Raw genomic sequence first — 19,560 nt, forward strand, 5'->3', positions numbered from 1 at the left:
CACCACCTGGTGGTAAAGAGTGGTCAGTAAAAAAGAAAAAAAAAGCTTTTTAGGCGTTTGGTGAGTAGCTCAAAAACATGAACGCATAAAATGTGTTTACAATTTTTAAAAAATCCTTTAAGGATATTTAAAAAGTCCAAAAAAGAAAAAAAAAAAGAATCAATCAATCAATCAAAAAGAAAGCAGTGATACTAATGAGGTAGAGGCACACAGCCCAGCGTCAGGGTCTCAAGGTTTTTAAGCATTTGCTTTGTTGGTTATTTTGGATTTCGTGATTAATTAGAGCTACTTTTTTTTAGTTGTTTTCATGGTCTTAGTTTTTACTGTTATTGCTTAGCTGACCTTTGTTTTTTGTTTGTTTCCCCAAGTATTCAGATTCCAGTTCTTTGAATATAGTTTTTGTGGCCTCTGCTCCGTGGCTGCTGGGTGACCCCTCGTCTGGGGCTCTTCTCAGCTCTTCCCAGGAGGGTGGCACGGTTGCCCCTTTGGTGGTCCTCCTTGGGTCCTCGTACTCTGGGGCCTGGATCTCCTCCATACCTGCTTCATGCCCTGGGGGACGGGGCTATGGCTCCCCACACTCCCTAGCAGATCGTTAAATGGAGAAACCTTTTGAATATAAGCCTGCCGATCCACACAGGTGTGCACACAGCTGTGCACACAGGTGTTCACAGACACAAACTACACCTTTCTTGGCTGCTACCTCAAAGCACATTGTGTGCTGTCGATCTTGCGTGATGCACAATATCATTTAATATTTAGTATCTACTGTTATCTGTTAGCTAGTTTTTTCTTTCTCTCCCTCTCTTTCTTTCATTCTTTCCTTCTCCCTGTCCTATCCCCCAGTCATCTGTTCCATCTGTAACAACTGAAAATAAAATCAAATAAATACATAATTATAATAAAGGTCAATCAAATGGACCAATATGGCAAGGCCATGATGACGCTTGGCATCTTTCTTGGCCATCAGACAACAATTTTGATGGCTAAAGATCCAAACGGGACAGGCAAAAAAAATGAAAAAGAACAAAAAGAATATAGTTTTTGTGTTAATTGCCTGGCCTTTTCCAGTGTTTCCCTTAGTGTAAAGTTGCTGTATATATATATATATATGTGTTTGGCCTCTGTTAGTTACTTCCTGTTGTGGTGCCTGTTTTGGACCCTTTTACCTGCTTATTATTATACCCAAAGACATTTTCTGGTTTCCTATCATTTATAAATGTCATGGGACGAATATAATAGAAAAGGAATGAAGGATAAAACTCAAACTCTCCAGCTCCAGAATCCTTGATCCCTGGGAGTGCAGCTCAAAAAAGAAGATACAGCTAGGTCGGTAATTTGTTGGACAATGACACAATTTTTGATGTTTTTGTAGTTTTGCCTCTGTAAGCGTATGTGTGTGGCTGAAAGAGATTTACAGAAAAAAATTGGATGAAATGTTTTGGACTAACAGTCATTCTAATACACAGCCAAAGGCTCAAAATAAATCAGTAAAACTAACACAGGGGACAATCTTAGGATTGCTTCTATAAACCTACTAGTATCAATAAAAAATGATGACATATCATGTTAATAACAAACCCAATTTCCTAAAAAAAGGAATTTGTTTTCTTATTATAATATCCAATAATATAATTAAAGTAGATCCTTTTGCCAGGACAATCGTGTAGAAAAAGTCACTACTGACCTAATCGGCACACAGGCTTAGCCTTCAAAGTGAGCAGGCTTTTAGTTTTTGTGAACTGTGAGTGGCGTAAATCTAATTTCTGGGCTGAATCATTGTGTTCCTCCCAGAGACGTGGCCATGAAGTTCAATCAACACTTCTTTAAAACAGCTTAATCAAATGATGATGAACATTATAATATTATAAAAGTTGTGTACAGTTGTGTACTGTATTTATTCTTATCTTATTTTATTCTAATTTTTCCTTCACAACTTTTGCACTGTCCACTTCCTGCTGTGACAAAACAAATTTCCCACGTGTGGGACTAATAAAGGTTATCTTATCTTATCTTATCTTAACCCACAATAAAGCAAATAACTGTAAACTGCCCATAAACAAACAAGAGACCGTTTAAAGCAGATTTGGAGTAAAAGTGTAAAAGATATTCATATGTATTAAAAAAAGACACATTCTGTGAACCAGGTAAACAAGTCCAGTTTGGTACTATTAAAGTTTGTAAGTTAAGTTATTCTTATTATTTTTCATATAAAGTATGTTGCTATCATAACTGAAGCAGAAAAATCACCCTCAGTGAGTTAGTAGCTTTAGCCCACCACCCGTTCTGTTTAGATAGAGACAATAGAGCCTGAAATACATGTATTATATGTATGTGTATGTCATTATGTGGCACGTCTGTATGGAGATATTTATGGATGCACATGCTCTGATCATCCATGAGATGTCAGTGTTGTACTACTAACGGTTAGCGTGGCCCAACGTGTTGCCTCAAAGGCACCTTTGAGAGTCTCTTGGCAGCACCTGACTCACAGCTAAACACTGGAACATTTGGATGGAAAATGAGACTGTAACTCGGGCTTCAAGAAACATTCCACGTCAAATTATTTAAACTTTTCCGTCAAAATAGACTACATTTTTTTGAGAAGCCTTTTAAACTGAAATGGTTTGCCAGTAATTCATGGCGCTAGCATGGAGGCCAGTGTTGATTTCTTTGATGCCAAAATAGACAGAGTAAAGCCTAAAGTAAAACAATATCTCGAGCGATCGTTTATAACATCTCAGATCGACTGCCAGCTGTGGTTGCAGTGCGGTCAGGCTGAGGTGAGGTTTTTGGGGTTTGCCAGTTCGACCTCAAGTTTAGCTTAAGTGGACATTGAGGTTTGCTCTCATTTGTATGGGTTTAGAAATGGAGCAGGAAATGGGGGAACTTCTTGAGCACCACGCAGTTCTTTCAAATTGTGAAAAGACGGACAGGACGTCACTTAACGGCATATCAAAAACGGGCTGCATGTGTCTAAGTAGTGTAAACACAGAAAGCACCCTGTTCTGTGCTCTGGTTTTGAACGTCAAAACAGTTAATTTGGACATCAAATCAAGTGTATAAACATGCAATTTGAGCACTGCGGTAATAAAACAATTTCCATCCATTGAAGTTTTTCGCAGAACACGCTGTTTCAATTTCCCAATTCAACTCTGAAAATTTAGAGTGCGTCCCCGTGGGCAGGGTGGGGTCGTTGCGAGCACAATGAATGGGAAGGTATTACACAGCGTGACTAGAGCCCGTCTCCGCGTCTACATCTATGCTCCCCGACTTCTGCCCTTGTGAGATCATTGACCACTGACAGGGAATTGGCTGCAGTCTGCTCTCACTGAGTGATTCCCCAGTGGGACAACCTGCCAGGCAGCGAGCTTGCCAGCTACCCTCTCATGCATTTCTCAACAGAGTGGCCGCTGCCAGCTCGGCAAGTCTGGGTGTATGCCACACAGAGCTTCCTTAGCTATCCCAGACACCTGAACTAGCACAGGAGAAGAGGGAAAAAAAGGGGGAGAAAACGGGGATAGCACGGTGGGGGAGAGAGCTCGGTTCAATAGCCAGCAAACAGCCACTGCAGCTGTTGTGGCCTTTCTCACAACGATTCCACTGTTCAGCCTTCCAGCACAGCACTAATTAAAACTGTGCCCATCCCTCCGCTTGCCAGAACTTTCTTTCTACACATACATTTAGGGCACATGCAATCAGAAAAATGCTCTCTCAGACTCATATGGCATCCCCAAATCTACACAGTCTTTGCCCCCTCACAGCATATTACCAGTTTGCTTCAAGTTTGTAGTTGAGAGTAAAGCATGCCTGGAAGATGTGGGATATAAAAGGTAAACAAAAACCTGAAAGAAGATTAAAAAATTAGGAGTATTGCAGAACTGGATCAAGCTTGTCTAATGCGATTGTGACTTGTCATCCTTCCTACTTTTCTTTCACTTTTTTCCCTCCTGTTATTGTCAGTTTTGTATCTGTTTTGTAAAACTTGCCTGCTATAAAAAACAAAATAGTGATGAAAAATTCTTCATTCCTTGCTCCAAAAACAAGTTAATCCCTTTGGTTCCCCGTGTTAAAAGATAGACTGTATATAAAAGAAAGAAGACACCCTTTTTTTGAACACACCCACATTATAAAATATTTGGATTAGCCATATTTGCATTGAATATCGTTAGTTCTGGATCAAAACGTATTGCAGAACTGGATTTTCTCAACTGTGATGTTACTTCCTTTAGGTCGGTGATTTCCCAACTGTGGGCGGGGCCCCCTTGTGTGCTGCGAAGGTACTGCAGGTGGGCTGCAGTAATAGAAGAAATTGAGTTTGAAATTACTCTACAGTTACACATTTATATGCATCTATTTATTTATATAAGAAATGAATTAAAACTGGTAACAAGAGGTGGTTAGCTTATGCAGGTATTACTCTTTACTTTGACTTAAATTTACCACTCTTGTATTGAAGTTTGTGTCACAATGGTCTGTGGGTCACACATTGGGCTTAACACTTTGCATATGATTAGGTAGCGTTAGAAATTTACAGCCAACAGCCTGTGCTGTTTATGCTTTTTGAATAAAAATATCAAGGACATATTTCACTTTCTTTTGTATTTTTATTAGAGTGAAAATTTACAATTGTGTGGGCCCCACTGGGATTTTCTGGTTGTTAAGCAGACCGCAGCACTCTTGACTTTAGGAATTGCTGCTTTAGCGGTATCTTTAATTTAAATATATGACAATTAAAAATAGCTTGTCGTGTAGTTAATTGCTCTGACAGCATGTCTAAAAAGACTATGCTCCAGTTTTTTATCAGGTGTCTGCACGATCCACTCATATAGTTATCTGCTAACCACATCTGCTAACCAAGCTAGCTAGCATTAGCTGATCTATAGCCGTCCAACTCGGGTACAGGTTGAACTGGTGACCCTTTGTGCCACAAGGCTATTGCAACAGTCCAGGTTTGAGCCTGTTGCTGTGTGCTCCCCTACTTTTCCCGTCATTATAAAGGCCCCCAAAATATTTGTTAAAACACAATATGGTCACTTCTGGCTTTAAAAGCAAGATGGTGATGACCACAGAGTTAAAGACAAAGCTAGTTCACAAACCAGTGAATGACATGGATAATACTGTGGTGACTAGGTCCACCTTTTAAAACCAAAGCACCTTCATTGAAACGAAAATGTGAAACAAAATAAAGTATTATTTTAGTGACTGATTAATCTGTACATATTTGTTATCAAGAGCTAACACAGCTAGCATAGTCAACAAACTGTGATAAAATGATAAAAACAAAGCCTCACATTTTTTTCCCAGAGCCATCGCAATGATACAAAAACAGAGTTGAGCAATGGATCATACCACATGAGCAGCTGGAAGCGGCCAATGTTTGCTTGATGAATAACACAGAATTAAACGACGGTCAGAATTGTTGATAATTAGATTAATTAGAGTGAATCACTTCTGCAGCAGAACAAAACAAACGCTTCCCTCCTGCTGGAGGACACGCAGGCTGCAGCTGAACAGAAGTACACTGCTTTCCTTAGCGGCTGGGCCCTACTCGCTGCCCAGTGTGTTGGCTTCCAAGAGAAACCTCTGGTCCCAGCCACTTCCCCTCACCTTCTCCAGAGTGGGCATTCCAATATAGATTAGCTGGAAATCTTTCCTGTTCTACTGAGGATAATCCTCCGAACAAGGCCGCTCGGCTCTCATATTAAGAATGATTTAGGCACAGTGAATTCCGGTCAGGTTGAGACTCTGCTTTCATGTTATGATGTGGCCGTTTCAGCTCTCCTACATACACTGTGGAGAGAATGGGAGCTGACAGAAGAAAGGAGAGGAAAAGGGCAGCTCTTTTTTTTTTTTCTTTTAAAAACTGAGTTCAAAGTCATCGTGTGGATTTGAAACATGAATTAGGGTCACTGTTACACTACAGCTCCATCCATTTCAAAGAAAAGAGGAAGTGTGGGTGTGTGCAGAATGAAGGGTGCCTGGGAGTTAACTTTAAAGACGTTTGAGGTCTTGGGGATATTTCCACATCAGGTTTTCCTTCAGCCTCACATGCACACACACACACACAAACGCACACACATTACCCACCACATAGCAAAACATTCATCAGGACTGTGTTAGTATGAATGGGAATGACAAGAAAGCCCTTCTGGGGGTCACACAGTGGAGAGTATTTACTCCACATAATGTGATTTAAAAGTGACTGAGAGGACACTGCTGCCTTTAAGATAACAGGAAGCTTTAATTATCACCATGTCAAAATTGGGCTAAATGGGTTAGTTAGGCTGCTGTGATGTGACTGAAACAAATGAGCCGTTCGTTTTTCTCAATATATATTCAGCTCATTTCATTTCAGTCAAATTCATAAAGAGAAAGAAAGAAAGAAACCCGGGGAGGTTACCACAGGCAGCGAGCCGTCACACTTTCTCCACTCCGGGGTGGATTTCTGTAGGCAGAGGCAAGAAACGAGAAAAAGTCTTCCTAACAAGATTTATAATTTTACGCCAAGGGTTCAAGCTTTTTGGCTCGTTCTACCCCCGAGTGGGATTGGTCAGCATTTCGTTCTTTAATTCATTCATGGAAACGCCACCTTATGTTCTTCCTCACAGCGAGTGTGTGTCAGAGGAGATGGGTCCAATCGGAACACAATGCGAGTTTTAACTGTGGAGGAAAAAAATAAATAAGAAAACACTGGCCCGTTCCAAGCGAAAGTGAAAAGGACAGTAAGGGGAAGGACAGGGGTTTTTAGTGGTTTTACACTTCAGTGGTGCTGTTTGAAAGGCCTTTCAGCAACTTGGGTGGCACGGTTGTTCCTAGCATCTCCGTTAATGTATTGTCATTGGCTCCGTGCACTTGTCAGCATCATTGCTCACTTTCTCGGGACAAAAATGTTGATTTTGTGTTATATAAGGCGAGGCCAGGCAGCAAGCAGCAGCTCCTCAGAGTCGTACGTGAAATCGGACTCGTTTTGTGAGAGCTTGTGTCACCGCAGACACGTCCAAATTCCTCTGACGTGTTTATTGTTGCCTTTTATTTCACCGAGGTCATTCTGCGCGGCTCACCCCTCTTTTTTTTTTGCTGCCCCTCCATGAGAAATCTTGTGTGTCGTGTAAACAGAGGACCAGAAAATAACAAGCACAAGAAAAAAGGAAAATTTCCACCCCGGCGTCCCTTCCCCTCCATCGCCTCCCCCCCTTTCAGTGTACCCACTACTTGTTGTCCTTTATTTGTAGCCTAAGTGCCTTGGCATTAAATCTTATTATTTTTTTGGTAAATAAACCAGTTTCTGGTAGGAATTACACACAACTTGGTGTGAGGTCCTTTTCAGTAAAAGGGGCCTGGATCCTTTTATCTAAAATGTTTTCTATTTCTGCTTTTGTAAGACACTTTTGAGTGCTTTGAAAGAGAGAAACCAGGTTTTTCTTGCGTTTCTGGGGGTGAGGTTGGGGATTTTTCTCAGCATTGTGGTGAGATTTATTCTAAGAGGCTGCATTTTTTCCTGATTTCCCTCTTTGTTCTCTGTAAGTAGTTCCAGGTCCCCCCTCACTCTCTCTCTCTCTCTCTCTCTCTCTCTCTCTCTCTCACACACACACACACACACACTAGTCTGTGTGTCCGTAAATGCGCACAAAGCTCTGTGATTTTGCACATGGGCGTCCGCGTGTGCGCGGGGGATGCACATGTGTGAATGTGCGCACGCGAGGGTGAGGCGGGGACTCGACGTGACACCTGCTGTTGGGATGAATAGGGTCAGTGGCAGGGCCCTTCAGCAGGCAGCAGCTGCTTGTTCTCACTACAAACCCGACTCCCCGTGAGCATCAAAGCCTCGGGGACTACAACCGAGGGCCCTGACACAACACACAGTGCCCTCTACCACCATCTCCTATCATTACAGTTATTATCCTCAACTATTGCAATCCTCCCGCCCACCCCCTCTCCCAGGGTCATGATCTTAATCATTCGGAAGGAAACTTGAAATTGACCTGAGAAAAACATCAAAAAGCAAACTTCAATTTCCATTCTTGCGCTCTCTGAAAGCAGGAAGAGGTTTCCAGACAGCTGCTGACAGACAAGGATTCCTGGTATTTGGTTGGTCTGACCTGTCTGTGCTCTCTTGCTGTGTGGTAGTCTGCCCCGCGTGTGACTTAGTGGGTCTGAAAAACATTCCCTGTGGCATAACAGAGGGAGAGGGGCAGAAGATAAACAGTGAGGTAGGAAAACATCAGCCTGTGCTTTAGCTGCTTCCAGAGTGAGTCCATCACGTTTATATACCATCTGTTTGGACAGGTTTTTTTTTAAAATTAGAAATTAAGAAAAAAAATAACATCGCATTAACCCATAATCACATGGTAGACTTACAAAGTACACATCCTTTGGTAGCATTTTGTTTCACCGGCATTCTTCAGAGTTCACAGTGAAGGTAGGACAGATCCGGCATCTTCCCTTATCTATCCACCAGAGGTCAGCCTTTTATTAGCAAAATCTGAAGCCTCACAAAACTGCCTTATTTCTTGAGAAAATTTACATTAAAAGGGGGGAAAAATCTATAAATTACTAGCGATGCAGACCCGATGTATGAATGATTGTGCTTTGCTGTGTTGTACAAACAGGGGTGTGTGTCTGAGGTTCTGAGACAAGTCACGGCACTAAAGCCTCCTGCTGGTTATTTGGGCTCAAACATACTATTATAGTATACACATTGCAGTCCTTTTGCAGTGCACTTGTTAAATGAAGGGTTTGTCTACTTGACACTAAACAGGCAGCCGATGGTGCTGTGAATATTTCACTTTTTTGCCTGACTGGGAATTAAAAAAAAATGAAAATGCAAAAAAAGGTTTCCAGCTGAGCTGAAAATTCTTAACAAAACAAACAAGTCGGCTCAAAGTGTTCCCGCCTATTTTTACAGTTGTGCGTGTGTTTTATTTTGTTGATGTTGTTGTTTTTGCTTATTAAATCATTCCTTAATGTTGCATGCCCTTTTTTATTTGACCCATGTAGTTTGCAGGAAGTTGAGCTAAGATGCAGGTGGCAGGAGTCTGGTCCTTTTGCTGAGTTTGTAGTTGAAGTACATGAGAGCCTTGGACTGCGGGGCTCTCCTGGGCTGGCAGGTGCGTCCGTTGCCGAAGAATCCCTCCAAACACAGACAGGTGTAGGAACCATCGGTGTTGAAGCAACGAGCATGGCGGCTGCACCGGTGAGCCCCGGTTAAACATTCATCCTCATCTTTGGAGAAGAAGAGAAGGAAATAATAGTTTGATGACCTTACAGCATGCGGGTATGCTAAACCTGCTTTATAGTTGTTTTATCGATCAGCGGGAAGAGAGCGAAAGGGTTTTGGGACTGACTCCTTGAAACCTGCCCAATAGATAATTTTGCAGTGTTCATCACACAGATGAAAACAAAAAAAACAGCTTGCGGGTGAGCCCACAGCTGAGTGGGTGAGCTACGAGTGCTCATCAAATAAACATGGTCTCTGGATTCTCTGCTGCCAAAGCACATCTTCACATGATCCCTCTCCTCTGCCAATTAACGCAGATGAGGAGAACATGTGGGGATGGTGCTGTGATCCATTTAGTCATTTACGGGGCTGACATGGAACGAATTTGAACGAGATTTTCAAAAATTCATATCACTTCTGGCTTCACTTTGGTGGGAAATGTTATATCTTTGCTCTCTCGCCGTATTTCACATTTTCTCAGTATGCAAACATGCCCAACCATTCAAGTCCAAAACCCCCCCCCCAAAAAACACGCACACACACACACGCACGTGACAGTCTGCTCAACAACATTGTTTTTTACCTCGGCATTTAACGGAGCCCTCCAGCGCCCCCATCACAAAGCCGTCTTTGCACACACAAACGAAGCTGCCAAAAGTGTTCTTGCACGTCCGCCGTGGTGGACACGCATCCTGCTGACACTCGTTTACATCTGGAACACAACACAAATAAATGTTTGACTTGCACATCACTGAAGTTTTTGTTATTTTGGGGGACACAACAGCTCAGTATACATCACTTCAGAGGACCTTACACTGACTTTGAGATTTACCCTAAACTCTTAACCTAATCTCACCCTAAGCCTAAACCCTGTGTTCACCTTAAAGTTTCATGATGACGCCTTATTTTTTCCCTATGAAGAAGACATGACCACATATTGTGAGAGTCCCCACCATACCATGAGTCCACACCTGGACCACACACACACACACACACACGCGCGCACACAAACACGGCCCAGTCTTTCCAGAACAAGGTGCTTTCTTGTCTTCCCTCAAAACAGCAATTACCTTCTAAAACACACAAATGAGTACCTGGACCTCACGTCATTGCTTTGAAAGGTGCGCTGTTAAAAGACAAGGAATGACCCAAACACATAAATATTCAGGTGTGGACACAAGAAGCTGTGTATGGGTTTTTGGCACAGCAGGCCAGCGGTCACTTCACATGGCATTTTTAACATTTTACGAAGGAATGGGCACAGATTATGACAGAAATAATATCACATTTTAAATATAGTTGTGCATGCTGAGTGTGAAAAAACATCAACATATATTTAAAATATCACACCGGCTTCTCCGACTATACCTGCAAATCACTATCACTAAATCACTCTCAAAGTCTATGAACCAAGACCATAGATCTATGCAGCTGAACTAGATTTTAAAGCCGACCTGTTTATGACACACTAAGCAGGGTATAGATTGAATAAAACATGGACATCGCCATCATTACATCACAAATTTGGTTTTAGATTACCAGTTTCCAAGCTTCATCATTAGTGTTTGGTATTTTGGAGAAGATACCTTATATGGATGCAAGGGTAGAGTGCCTTGCAGACTCTAGATGGGATACCTATCAGTCAACACGACGACACCCCTAACTCAATTATCGAGGTAGATGAGTTATAAAAAGAAGGGGGGAAACTACCAAAACAGTTTCCCCCCTTCTACCAGGCTGTAAATATGCTTTTCAGTGTTGAAAAGTTAGGGAGTCATGGGAGTTTATAGAGATTAACTCATTTCTGGAGCCAGCCTCAAGTGGCCACTAAAGGAACTGCAGTTTTTGCTGAACTTGTACATTATCTTTACTGAGGGCTGCAATAATGCATAGACGATCCTACTGAAAAAATAGAGCATCTTATTTTTAAAATTTCGGAAAATTAGTTGAGAGGTATTGAAAGGAATTTCTAATATTTATCACCAACTCTGTGAGCGATAAAGGGTTATTTTTGTGTTATATTTGAAATATTTTAAATGTCTCTGTACTTAATAAGCTGGCAACCAAATATGTTCTTTCCTATGTAGTATACTTACTTTGAGGAAGAGGAGGAACACCTGCAGATTTTAGACTTTTTAATTATTATTTGTCATTTATCCCAGTGTCATTTAAATAGAGCAGTATTTTGGTGACTTCCCACTACCTTTGATGTTGACTAGTTCCCACAAAGGGATCTCAAAGAGTGTGTGAATGCCCCTTAACAGCTGGGATGCTTCATTACAGGACAGGAGTCGAGAGGGACTCCAGCCTTCATTTTAGGTCATTAAAGGCCATTTTTTACCACTGGATCAGTGGATCTCTGGTAACTTAGTTGCAGGTAGTTGACATAATGTGCATGCTTTCATCACATTCAACTGAGTGTGGAGGCTTTATTTTTATTTTTAAGCTTTGAGCAAACATTTCCTAATAGATTCATCTATGAGACAATGTTCTAATTAAGCATTTATTCAGACCTGATAGTAAGTTGATGATTATAAATCAAAGCTCTTTAGCTCTTTAGACAGAAATCAGTTGGAAAATAAAAAACCACTGTCTCCTATATATGAGAATAATGTCACATTGACAACTAACAGCAACAGCAACGGCAATTTTATTTATATAGCACATTAAATTACACATAAACTCAATGTGCTCAACATAAACAATAAAACATTAAACCTTTGTGGGTTAAAGGCAATAAAAACAACAAAATAAAGAAATAAAATACAATTTAACGTTACACACACACACACACACACACACACACACAGTAACTAAGTATAGGCCTGTGAGAATAAAAAGGTTTTCAGGGTTTGCATATAGACACAGTTGTAATTAACCTGAAGTCAGCAGGCAGAAAAAACACAGGACCACAGTAACTGAGAGCACCTCTGCTCACGAAGATCTAATTCTGGGAATAGTTGAAAGATTTGCACAAACCATTGAGTGTTTTATGAACTAATAGAAGGATTTTAAAGGTAAAACTGTTTTGAACTTGGAGCCCACAAAGTGAGCAGACATAATATGTTCAAATTTGCATGTACCTGTAAAGGCTGCTGTGTTCTGAACAAGCTGAAGTCAACTTACTGATAATTTGGAGGATCTTGCAAAAACCTGCTTAATATGAATGCATGGACCAATTTCTCAGTTTGAAATGAGAATTTTCTCATTTTTGACATATTTTTAAGTGATAAAAAGCAGTCCTGGTGACCTTATTCATATGATTATCTAAACTGAGATGGTGTGACTTCAATAATGTTCAAATTTCCATGTCCAAAATGATGCTAAGGTTCCTGACTTGCTGTGTTTCAGAGAAATAGGGGATAAATATGAACAAATGTTCTGTCTCTGACTTTTTAGACCAACAACAAATATTTCTGTCTCATCTCTGTTCAGTTCTAATCATCTAATCAGACATCCAGCTGTTAATGTCATCAGTGCAGCTTATTAATTTTTGAAAACTGGTTAGATCACCAGAGGAAAACGATACGTGCATTTGTGTATCATCTGCATAAGAATGATAGAATATGTGATTCTTTACAAAAGTACCAGGTGGGAGCATGTAGAGGTCAAAGGTAAAGCTTAAAGAGTAATGGACCAAGAACAGACCCTTGAGGAACACCTGATTAAACTTTTATATGTGCAGATCTAAAATTAGTTACTAAACTAAAAAAAACAACTTCTATTCTTTAAGTAGGATTATCAAGAACCTGACCTAAACCAAACCTAAGCCTTAAATTAAAATTAAATTAAAATGTCATGATCAACAATATCAAAGGCGAAAAAGCGAAAATGTTCAGATATTTTGCTGAGGAAAGAATGATTAGAAGTAGGTCTATAATTGTTAATGATTCAAACGTATTTTTCTAGAGTAGTGGTGTGATTATAAAACACATTCTGTAAAGACCTGTTGATGATATTTACTGCATGGGTAAATTAAAAAAAAGACAAAAAACAGATTTGAACAGTTACCGGTCTGATTATCAGGTGAATAAAAACTGTGAAAAGTTAGAATCTAAACAGGGTGACATACTGAGGGTGTTTCTAAGGAGGCACTACCTTCACAGGTCTTGTTGTCAGCAGCCAGGTGGAGGCCGGGGGGACACAGACAGCGCGGCGCTCCCCCTCTCTCCATCTGGCAACCAAACTGGCAGTGCAGGGAGGAACATGCGGCCTCTCCTGGAAGACAGACAGGGAAACACTGGCTGAGGATCGGTCAGAGGGTCACACACACCGTCATGCCACCACACAGTACACGAGCGCATGCTCTGCAACACTCAGACCAGTAATGAAGCTGTAAACAGAAACGATAACTGAATGCTCCTTAAAAACTAAAATCTTACATGAATCACTAATTTATGCTCTTTGCTCTTGACCCTGTCACTGCCAAGGTTTGTTATGATATCACTTTCCATAATATAAACTGTAAATTTCAGCCATAAACATTTATACGAGGCTAAAAGGATGTGTAAGCTGAGTCCTCAGACACTTTAACCTCCTATTATGGTATGAAGACGGTGGAAAGCTTTTTGTAGAAAACTGATCGGAGAGAAATATAATCTGCCAGCACGAAGGCTTTTCTTAATGTGGATTTTAAGCATTCCCCTCCACAGGAAATTACTCACTGGTGCAGGTGTATCCATCTGCACTGAGTGTGTGTCCAGGTTCACAGTAACAGCGATAGCTACCGTGCGTATTCATGCAGCGCTGGGAACACGGCCTCTCCGGCAAACCGCACTCATTCACATCTGGAATCAATATGAAACATTATTCAAGCGGTAGATAGAAATCCTTGCGGTAAATGATGCAGAATGACGCAGGTAATGGTTAAGAAATCAAAAACATAAGACAGACAACAATTTTCTAAATGATACTCCACCTCCATTGCACTGTGGTCCTTTATATCCTGTGGAGCATGAACACTTGTCCGGTCCCACACATTTTCCATTTATGCAGGACCTCCTGCACACCGCTGCGGACAACAACAGACACAATGCAACTTCTGCACACTGGTATGAGCTACATAAAGCAGCATGTAAAGCGTGCACAGGATAATGGAGAAAAACTTAATGTGAGCCATGTTAGCAAGCTAAATATTTATATAACTGAATAGTTTAAACTGCATTAATGATTAAACCTGATGACAATAATGTGTGCTAAAACAGGTGTTTAAACAGGTGTCTACGGGTGAGGACCTCCAGCTCAGCTGGTTACACTCACTGAATGAACCTTTGTCTCATGGCAGTGCCTTCTGGGTCATTTTTGATGCAATTATCTGACATAATATGGTTTATACTGTGGTTAACTGTACTAAGAGACAACTTAAGAAGAAATAATACAATTCTATCATTATTTGTTTATATATTAGTCCAGTTAATAAAGTTAGTTCTCATACAAATATCGTCAAACAGTAGTCTGGAAAACAAAGGGTAATGTCACAGTGGCTACATTCTTCTTTTATGTAGTAACTATACTTATACTTAGGCTCAGCACAGACAATTTTAAATCAAACAGTCAAGATGTGGTTGAAGTGGCGACTTTAAGGGATTTCACAAACACACTGCATTAACTATTTAGGAATTACAGACATTTGTATGCACAGTCCGCCATTTTTGGAGGCTCAGAAGTGTTAAGACAACTGACTGACAAAAAGTTTCATGGCCAGGTGACCTCATTATTTAATTACAAATTAAGCAGATAAAACATCTTTGGCTGCTTCCAAGTGGAAATGTCAATATGAGCTCAAAAGACATGTCAGTACAAGAGAGGTAGGTCATGATTATGTTGAAAAACCACAATCAACCTATTAAAGTGGCACAATCAATAATCTGGTGCATTTTTACAAACAATGAAAGCACTGACCAGCTCAGCAACAACAAAAGGCCTGAAACATCAAAGAGGAACACGAATGCGATTGATTGCAGAGTTATTTCCATGGTTAAGTAAAACAACGTCACGACATCTAACCAAGTCAAGAATGCTATCAAGGAGTTCTTCAATCAAAAGGTGCCTTCATCAATGTAAATACACAACAAGGTGCAAACCACTGGTTACACTCTAAAACAATAAGGCCAGATTCGAGTTTCCCAGGAAACGTCTAAAAGAGACTGCAAAGTTCTGGGGGAAAAAAATCTCTACACTTCAAGATTAACTTGTACCAGAATGACACGAAGAGAGAAACTCCATCATGCCAAAGCACATCGCATCATCATCAGCATAGGCATGTATGACTGCCAGTGGAGGCGAGTCACTAGTGTTTATTGGTGATGTGACTGCTGATAAAATTATCAAAACGAATTGCAAGGTGTACAGAGTCACATTCTCTACTTAGATTTAACCAAATGCTGCAAAGCTGACCAGGCTGCGGTTCAAAGTGCAAATGAATAATGATCCAAAACTTACTGGACCTAACTGTTAATCACCTAATCTATATGTCTACCTACTGTTTTCAGTTATTTATTTTTTCCTGTATCTTGAAACAGAGCTAATAAGACTAGACTAATAGAGCCATAAACTATGTGCTGAAAGAAACTAAAGCACCTCATAAAACCAAGGATGCAGCTTTAAATGTAAATATACGAAATATACACATTTAATTAATATCAGAAAAATGTCTCAAGAGCAATGCTGTCTTTCAGGTTGTTACAGCTTATTATAAAGTATGTGTCATAATATCTCACATTTCTTTCTCTCCTGAGCTCATAAGGGACCTCAGGAGATGTTGTATTACTGAACTGCAGAACAACTTACGCTCACAAATGCTGTTAACATTCTTCCATCCAAAACAACAGGAAGTCGTCTGACCATAGCTGCAGAGACCCCGACTTTGCTCCGGTTCATCCTCCACTGGCCTGTGGAGGCTGGGACAAGAGGTTATCTGATTATTAATCATCACCAGACCTCCAGGGCTTTAGCACAAAGCCCCTCTTATGCCTGGGAGGTAGGCAGTGCAATTAATCACCAATAAAGTTTTACAGCTATTTGCCCTTTGATGGTTTTCCCAGAAGCAGTTGTGAAACAGAGACAATAATATTAGACAAACCACACACAAAGAACGATATTTAAATGTGAAAGAGATGAAGTAAGATAGATTATCCTACTTATGCTGAAATCAGTGTAAGGTAAAAATGATGCACTGTATAATAAATAGGGTGTGATTTTGGACATGAGATCGACTCTTTCTCAGATAGGACATACAAGGACAAAGAAGTAACTGCTTAAGCTGAAAATGTCTTCACTTTTGCAAACAATAAAAATAGTAATGCTGTTGGGAAATCTGTTTCATAAACACCCAGAGACAAGAAGAAAAAGAGAAGACGGAAGAAGGGAAGTAACAGAAAGAAAGAAATTCCAGATTAGTTCTGAGATCAGATCACAAGCAGGGCTGAACATAAATCACAGAAAGCTGGAAATGGAGTCGACGTTCAGTCTTAATACAGATGTTTCCCAGTGTTCACTTCACTGACGGTACTGCAGAGCACGTCTCAGAGTGCATATGCAGCGAACAACACAAAGCCAAAACAAAAGCAAGATAATATTCTCGGTTCATCTGCTAAATTAATAATTTGATTAATTTAGGCATCATTTGAGTTGTCCCTCTACATATTACACCTACAGGACCTGTGTGGTGTATAATAGTACTAAGGATGCAGTATAAGTGTGCTTACTGCTGTTTTGAGTTACAGTAGCATGAATTAGCGTTTTATTTATTCAAGTGTTTTAGTGCAAAGAGCAAGAAACATTTTCATTGTTTTGTTACTTTTTTCTTCTTCACTCACCTTTTTGACTCACTTAATCATTAGTTATTATTAATCTGTGGCTCTCCTTCACAGTGTATCTTTCGTCCCATCTTCCTCCTTTCACTCCCAACTGGTCACGCCCTGAGCCTTATTCTGCTGGAGATTTCTTCCTGTTAAAAGGGAGGTTTTTCTTCCCACTGTCACCAAAGTGCTTGCTCATATGGGGTCACCTGATTGTTGGGGGTTCCCTTGTTTTCTCTACATTATTTTAGGGTCTTTACCTTACAGTATAAAGTGCCTCAAGGAAACTGTGATTTGGCGCTATAACTAAAACGGAAATTAAACTAAAAAAATTAATTACTTTGCACTTGACCAGAAATATAACCTTAAGGGTTAAAAAAACCCTCTTACTTTGGGGCTAAAATCACCAAGATTCTTAATAAGATTCTTAATTAGATTAATTAGATGCACTTACTATCTACTTAACACCTACTCTAATTTCTCTACTAACCAAGTTTGAGTAAAACTTGAAAAAGTGCAATGGAAACTGGAAATGGGAGAATGCTCACCTTCAAAGTAAAAGTTGTGCCTTAGTGCTACAATGTTTCAAATAGTGCAACTTTTATTTTGAAGGTCAAAGGTCTAACAGTTTTAGTATCCTCAGAGAGTAGTTTGCAAGTGTTTGTAAAGAAGTCAGCATATTCTTAATCATTTGACTGTACATATCATGATAATTGACAGACGTTCAAACTGGCGGAGCAGTTAGCATCACATGGTTAACGGACACGTGTTTGCAAAACCTCCATACCTTTAAACAGATTTAGAATCATCTCATTAACCCAGAATTACTTCCTGGAGGTGTCACCAAGAAGTCTGCTGAGCAGTAACACTTTGTAGAAGGTCAGTTTTAAATAAGGGCTAGGTAGGTAGGTAGGTTGCTAGCTAGGTTAGCATTCAAAATGGTGAACAAATAGGTTGCCATAACAGCAGAATATTCAGCATTAACTAAAGGTTAGTTTAGCTTCCACTTTAACAACTTCTTCACTCACTCAAAACGAAATTTAGATATGAAAATTCCATGTTGTCTCAAAATCTTCATGATATCTTTTACTTGGATTTGGATTTTTCTGCTCCTCTGTATATGAATCCCCCACACTTCAAATCTCTTATAACTTTTGTCAGACCTTTCTACAGTTTCATATACACTCATACTATTAGCAAAAAAAGCTTAATTCTTTTTAACCACGTGGCTTTGTTTTTTCTACATCTTTGATTTCACATTACTTCAACCATGCCCATCTGCTTATTTTTTATTGGATCTTTCAAGCATACTGCTGCCCATTTAAAGCATCTGTACACTGTAACTACTTATGAAACACTTTCCTCATTCCTAGTCTTTAACAAAAGAAGTCTTTCTATTCTATACAATCACAATTTCTCCCTTATTATTTGCTTTCATCGGAAAACGTGTATTAAAACTCAATTGCCTGCAGGATCACCACGTAAGCAGCATTTGTAGCTGCTCTTAAATCTCCACGTTAACAGGCTATTAAACGATCTAACACAAAGCAACTGGATTAATTTAAGATGTTCACACTGTACATGAAGAAAGAGTCACAACCATTACTTTTTTAAAAAGGCATTTGCAATATTCTTATGGTATTACGTTCACTTTTACCAGCTTTAGGGAAAACTGAAAAAAAATCTACATGCTTTTTTAAGAAAGTTTAACAAATTCAAATTTCCTTCAACTAGAAATACTTTCACAAACCTCTTACCCATCCTGATGATCAGCCAGAGAAAAGAAAACAAAATGTGCCATCACCACAAAGACTTGCTGACTTAGTTCGGTCATTTTCTTCCACCACAGTTTCTATTTTACCTCTGAACTACATATTAGCTTCTGCTATCCTCGGAAGTCTTCTTGTTTTTCAGTGTCTGTGTGCTCGAAAGCAGCGTTATCTTCTATCTTGCATGCCAAGGGGCATTTAGCTGTATGTGTGAGTGTTGAAGAGTGGAGGGGGTAATTGTAAGGTGCTGAGAGCAAGAGGTGTGACAGCTCACCTGTGTAAGAGATGCAAACTATAGAGTGGGACACAAAGAGAGGCGCCTGGACGAAAGAGGGAAATAAAAGAGGGACTGAGGTGTGAGATTGCAAAGAAGTCAGATCTCTGGTCTGGGGCCACTTACTGCCTTGTTCCAGTCCATATCACACTGCCTTCAAGAGCAGATGTAGTTTGTGCTGCTGTCATTGTTCTAACAGTGCCTCCAAAGTCAAAGTGTTTGAGTGCCCATCTGCAGTCCACACTTATAACCCACTGAAAATGTCCCACTGAGACCCTGAAGAAAGATTTGGGCTTTAAATAGGCCAAACTTTAATACAGTAGCTCTTTCCAGTCTTACAGAACAAAGCACTTAAAGTGCATACACATTCACAGAGCACATGCCACACACGCTGCTGATTGGTCTGAGGCAGCTGTATTGTTTTCAGACTGTACTGTGTTCCTAAGCTCATGATGTTGTTCTAATATAGTAGCTTTATCTTTTTTTGTAAAATCAGTTGTT

The 19,560-nt window shown here is 40.1% G+C and overlaps 1 protein-coding gene across 3 annotated transcripts; it reads right to left on the minus strand.

Annotated features, from left to right (window-relative positions):
* Positions 1–8,894: 8,894 nt before the first annotated feature.
* LOC116330004 (nephronectin) lies at positions 8,895–19,269 on the minus strand. Of its 3 annotated transcripts, none has more exons than XM_039614064.1 (7): positions 19,186–19,269; positions 16,007–16,116; positions 14,136–14,228; positions 13,882–14,004; positions 13,316–13,435; positions 9,801–9,929; positions 8,895–9,222 (listed from the first exon to the last, which is right to left on the minus strand). In XM_039614064.1, the coding sequence occupies exons 1-7, from the start codon at positions 19,245–19,247 to the stop codon at positions 9,014–9,016; spliced, it is 846 nt and encodes a 281-aa protein (XP_039469998.1). In that variant the 5' UTR covers positions 19,248–19,269; the 3' UTR covers positions 8,895–9,013. The 3 variants fall into 3 exon arrangements, with proteins under 3 accessions (XP_039469998.1, XP_031608019.2, XP_039469999.1); XM_031752159.2 differs by lacking the exon at positions 19,186–19,269 and adding an exon at positions 18,774–18,950; XM_039614065.1 differs by lacking the exon at positions 19,186–19,269 and adding an exon at positions 18,767–18,884.
* Positions 19,270–19,560: the final 291 nt, after the last annotated feature.

This window comes from Oreochromis aureus, linkage group 6 (assembly GCF_013358895.1).
Source record: "Oreochromis aureus strain Israel breed Guangdong linkage group 6, ZZ_aureus, whole genome shotgun sequence".
NCBI lineage: Eukaryota > Metazoa > Chordata > Actinopteri > Cichliformes > Cichlidae > Oreochromis > Oreochromis aureus.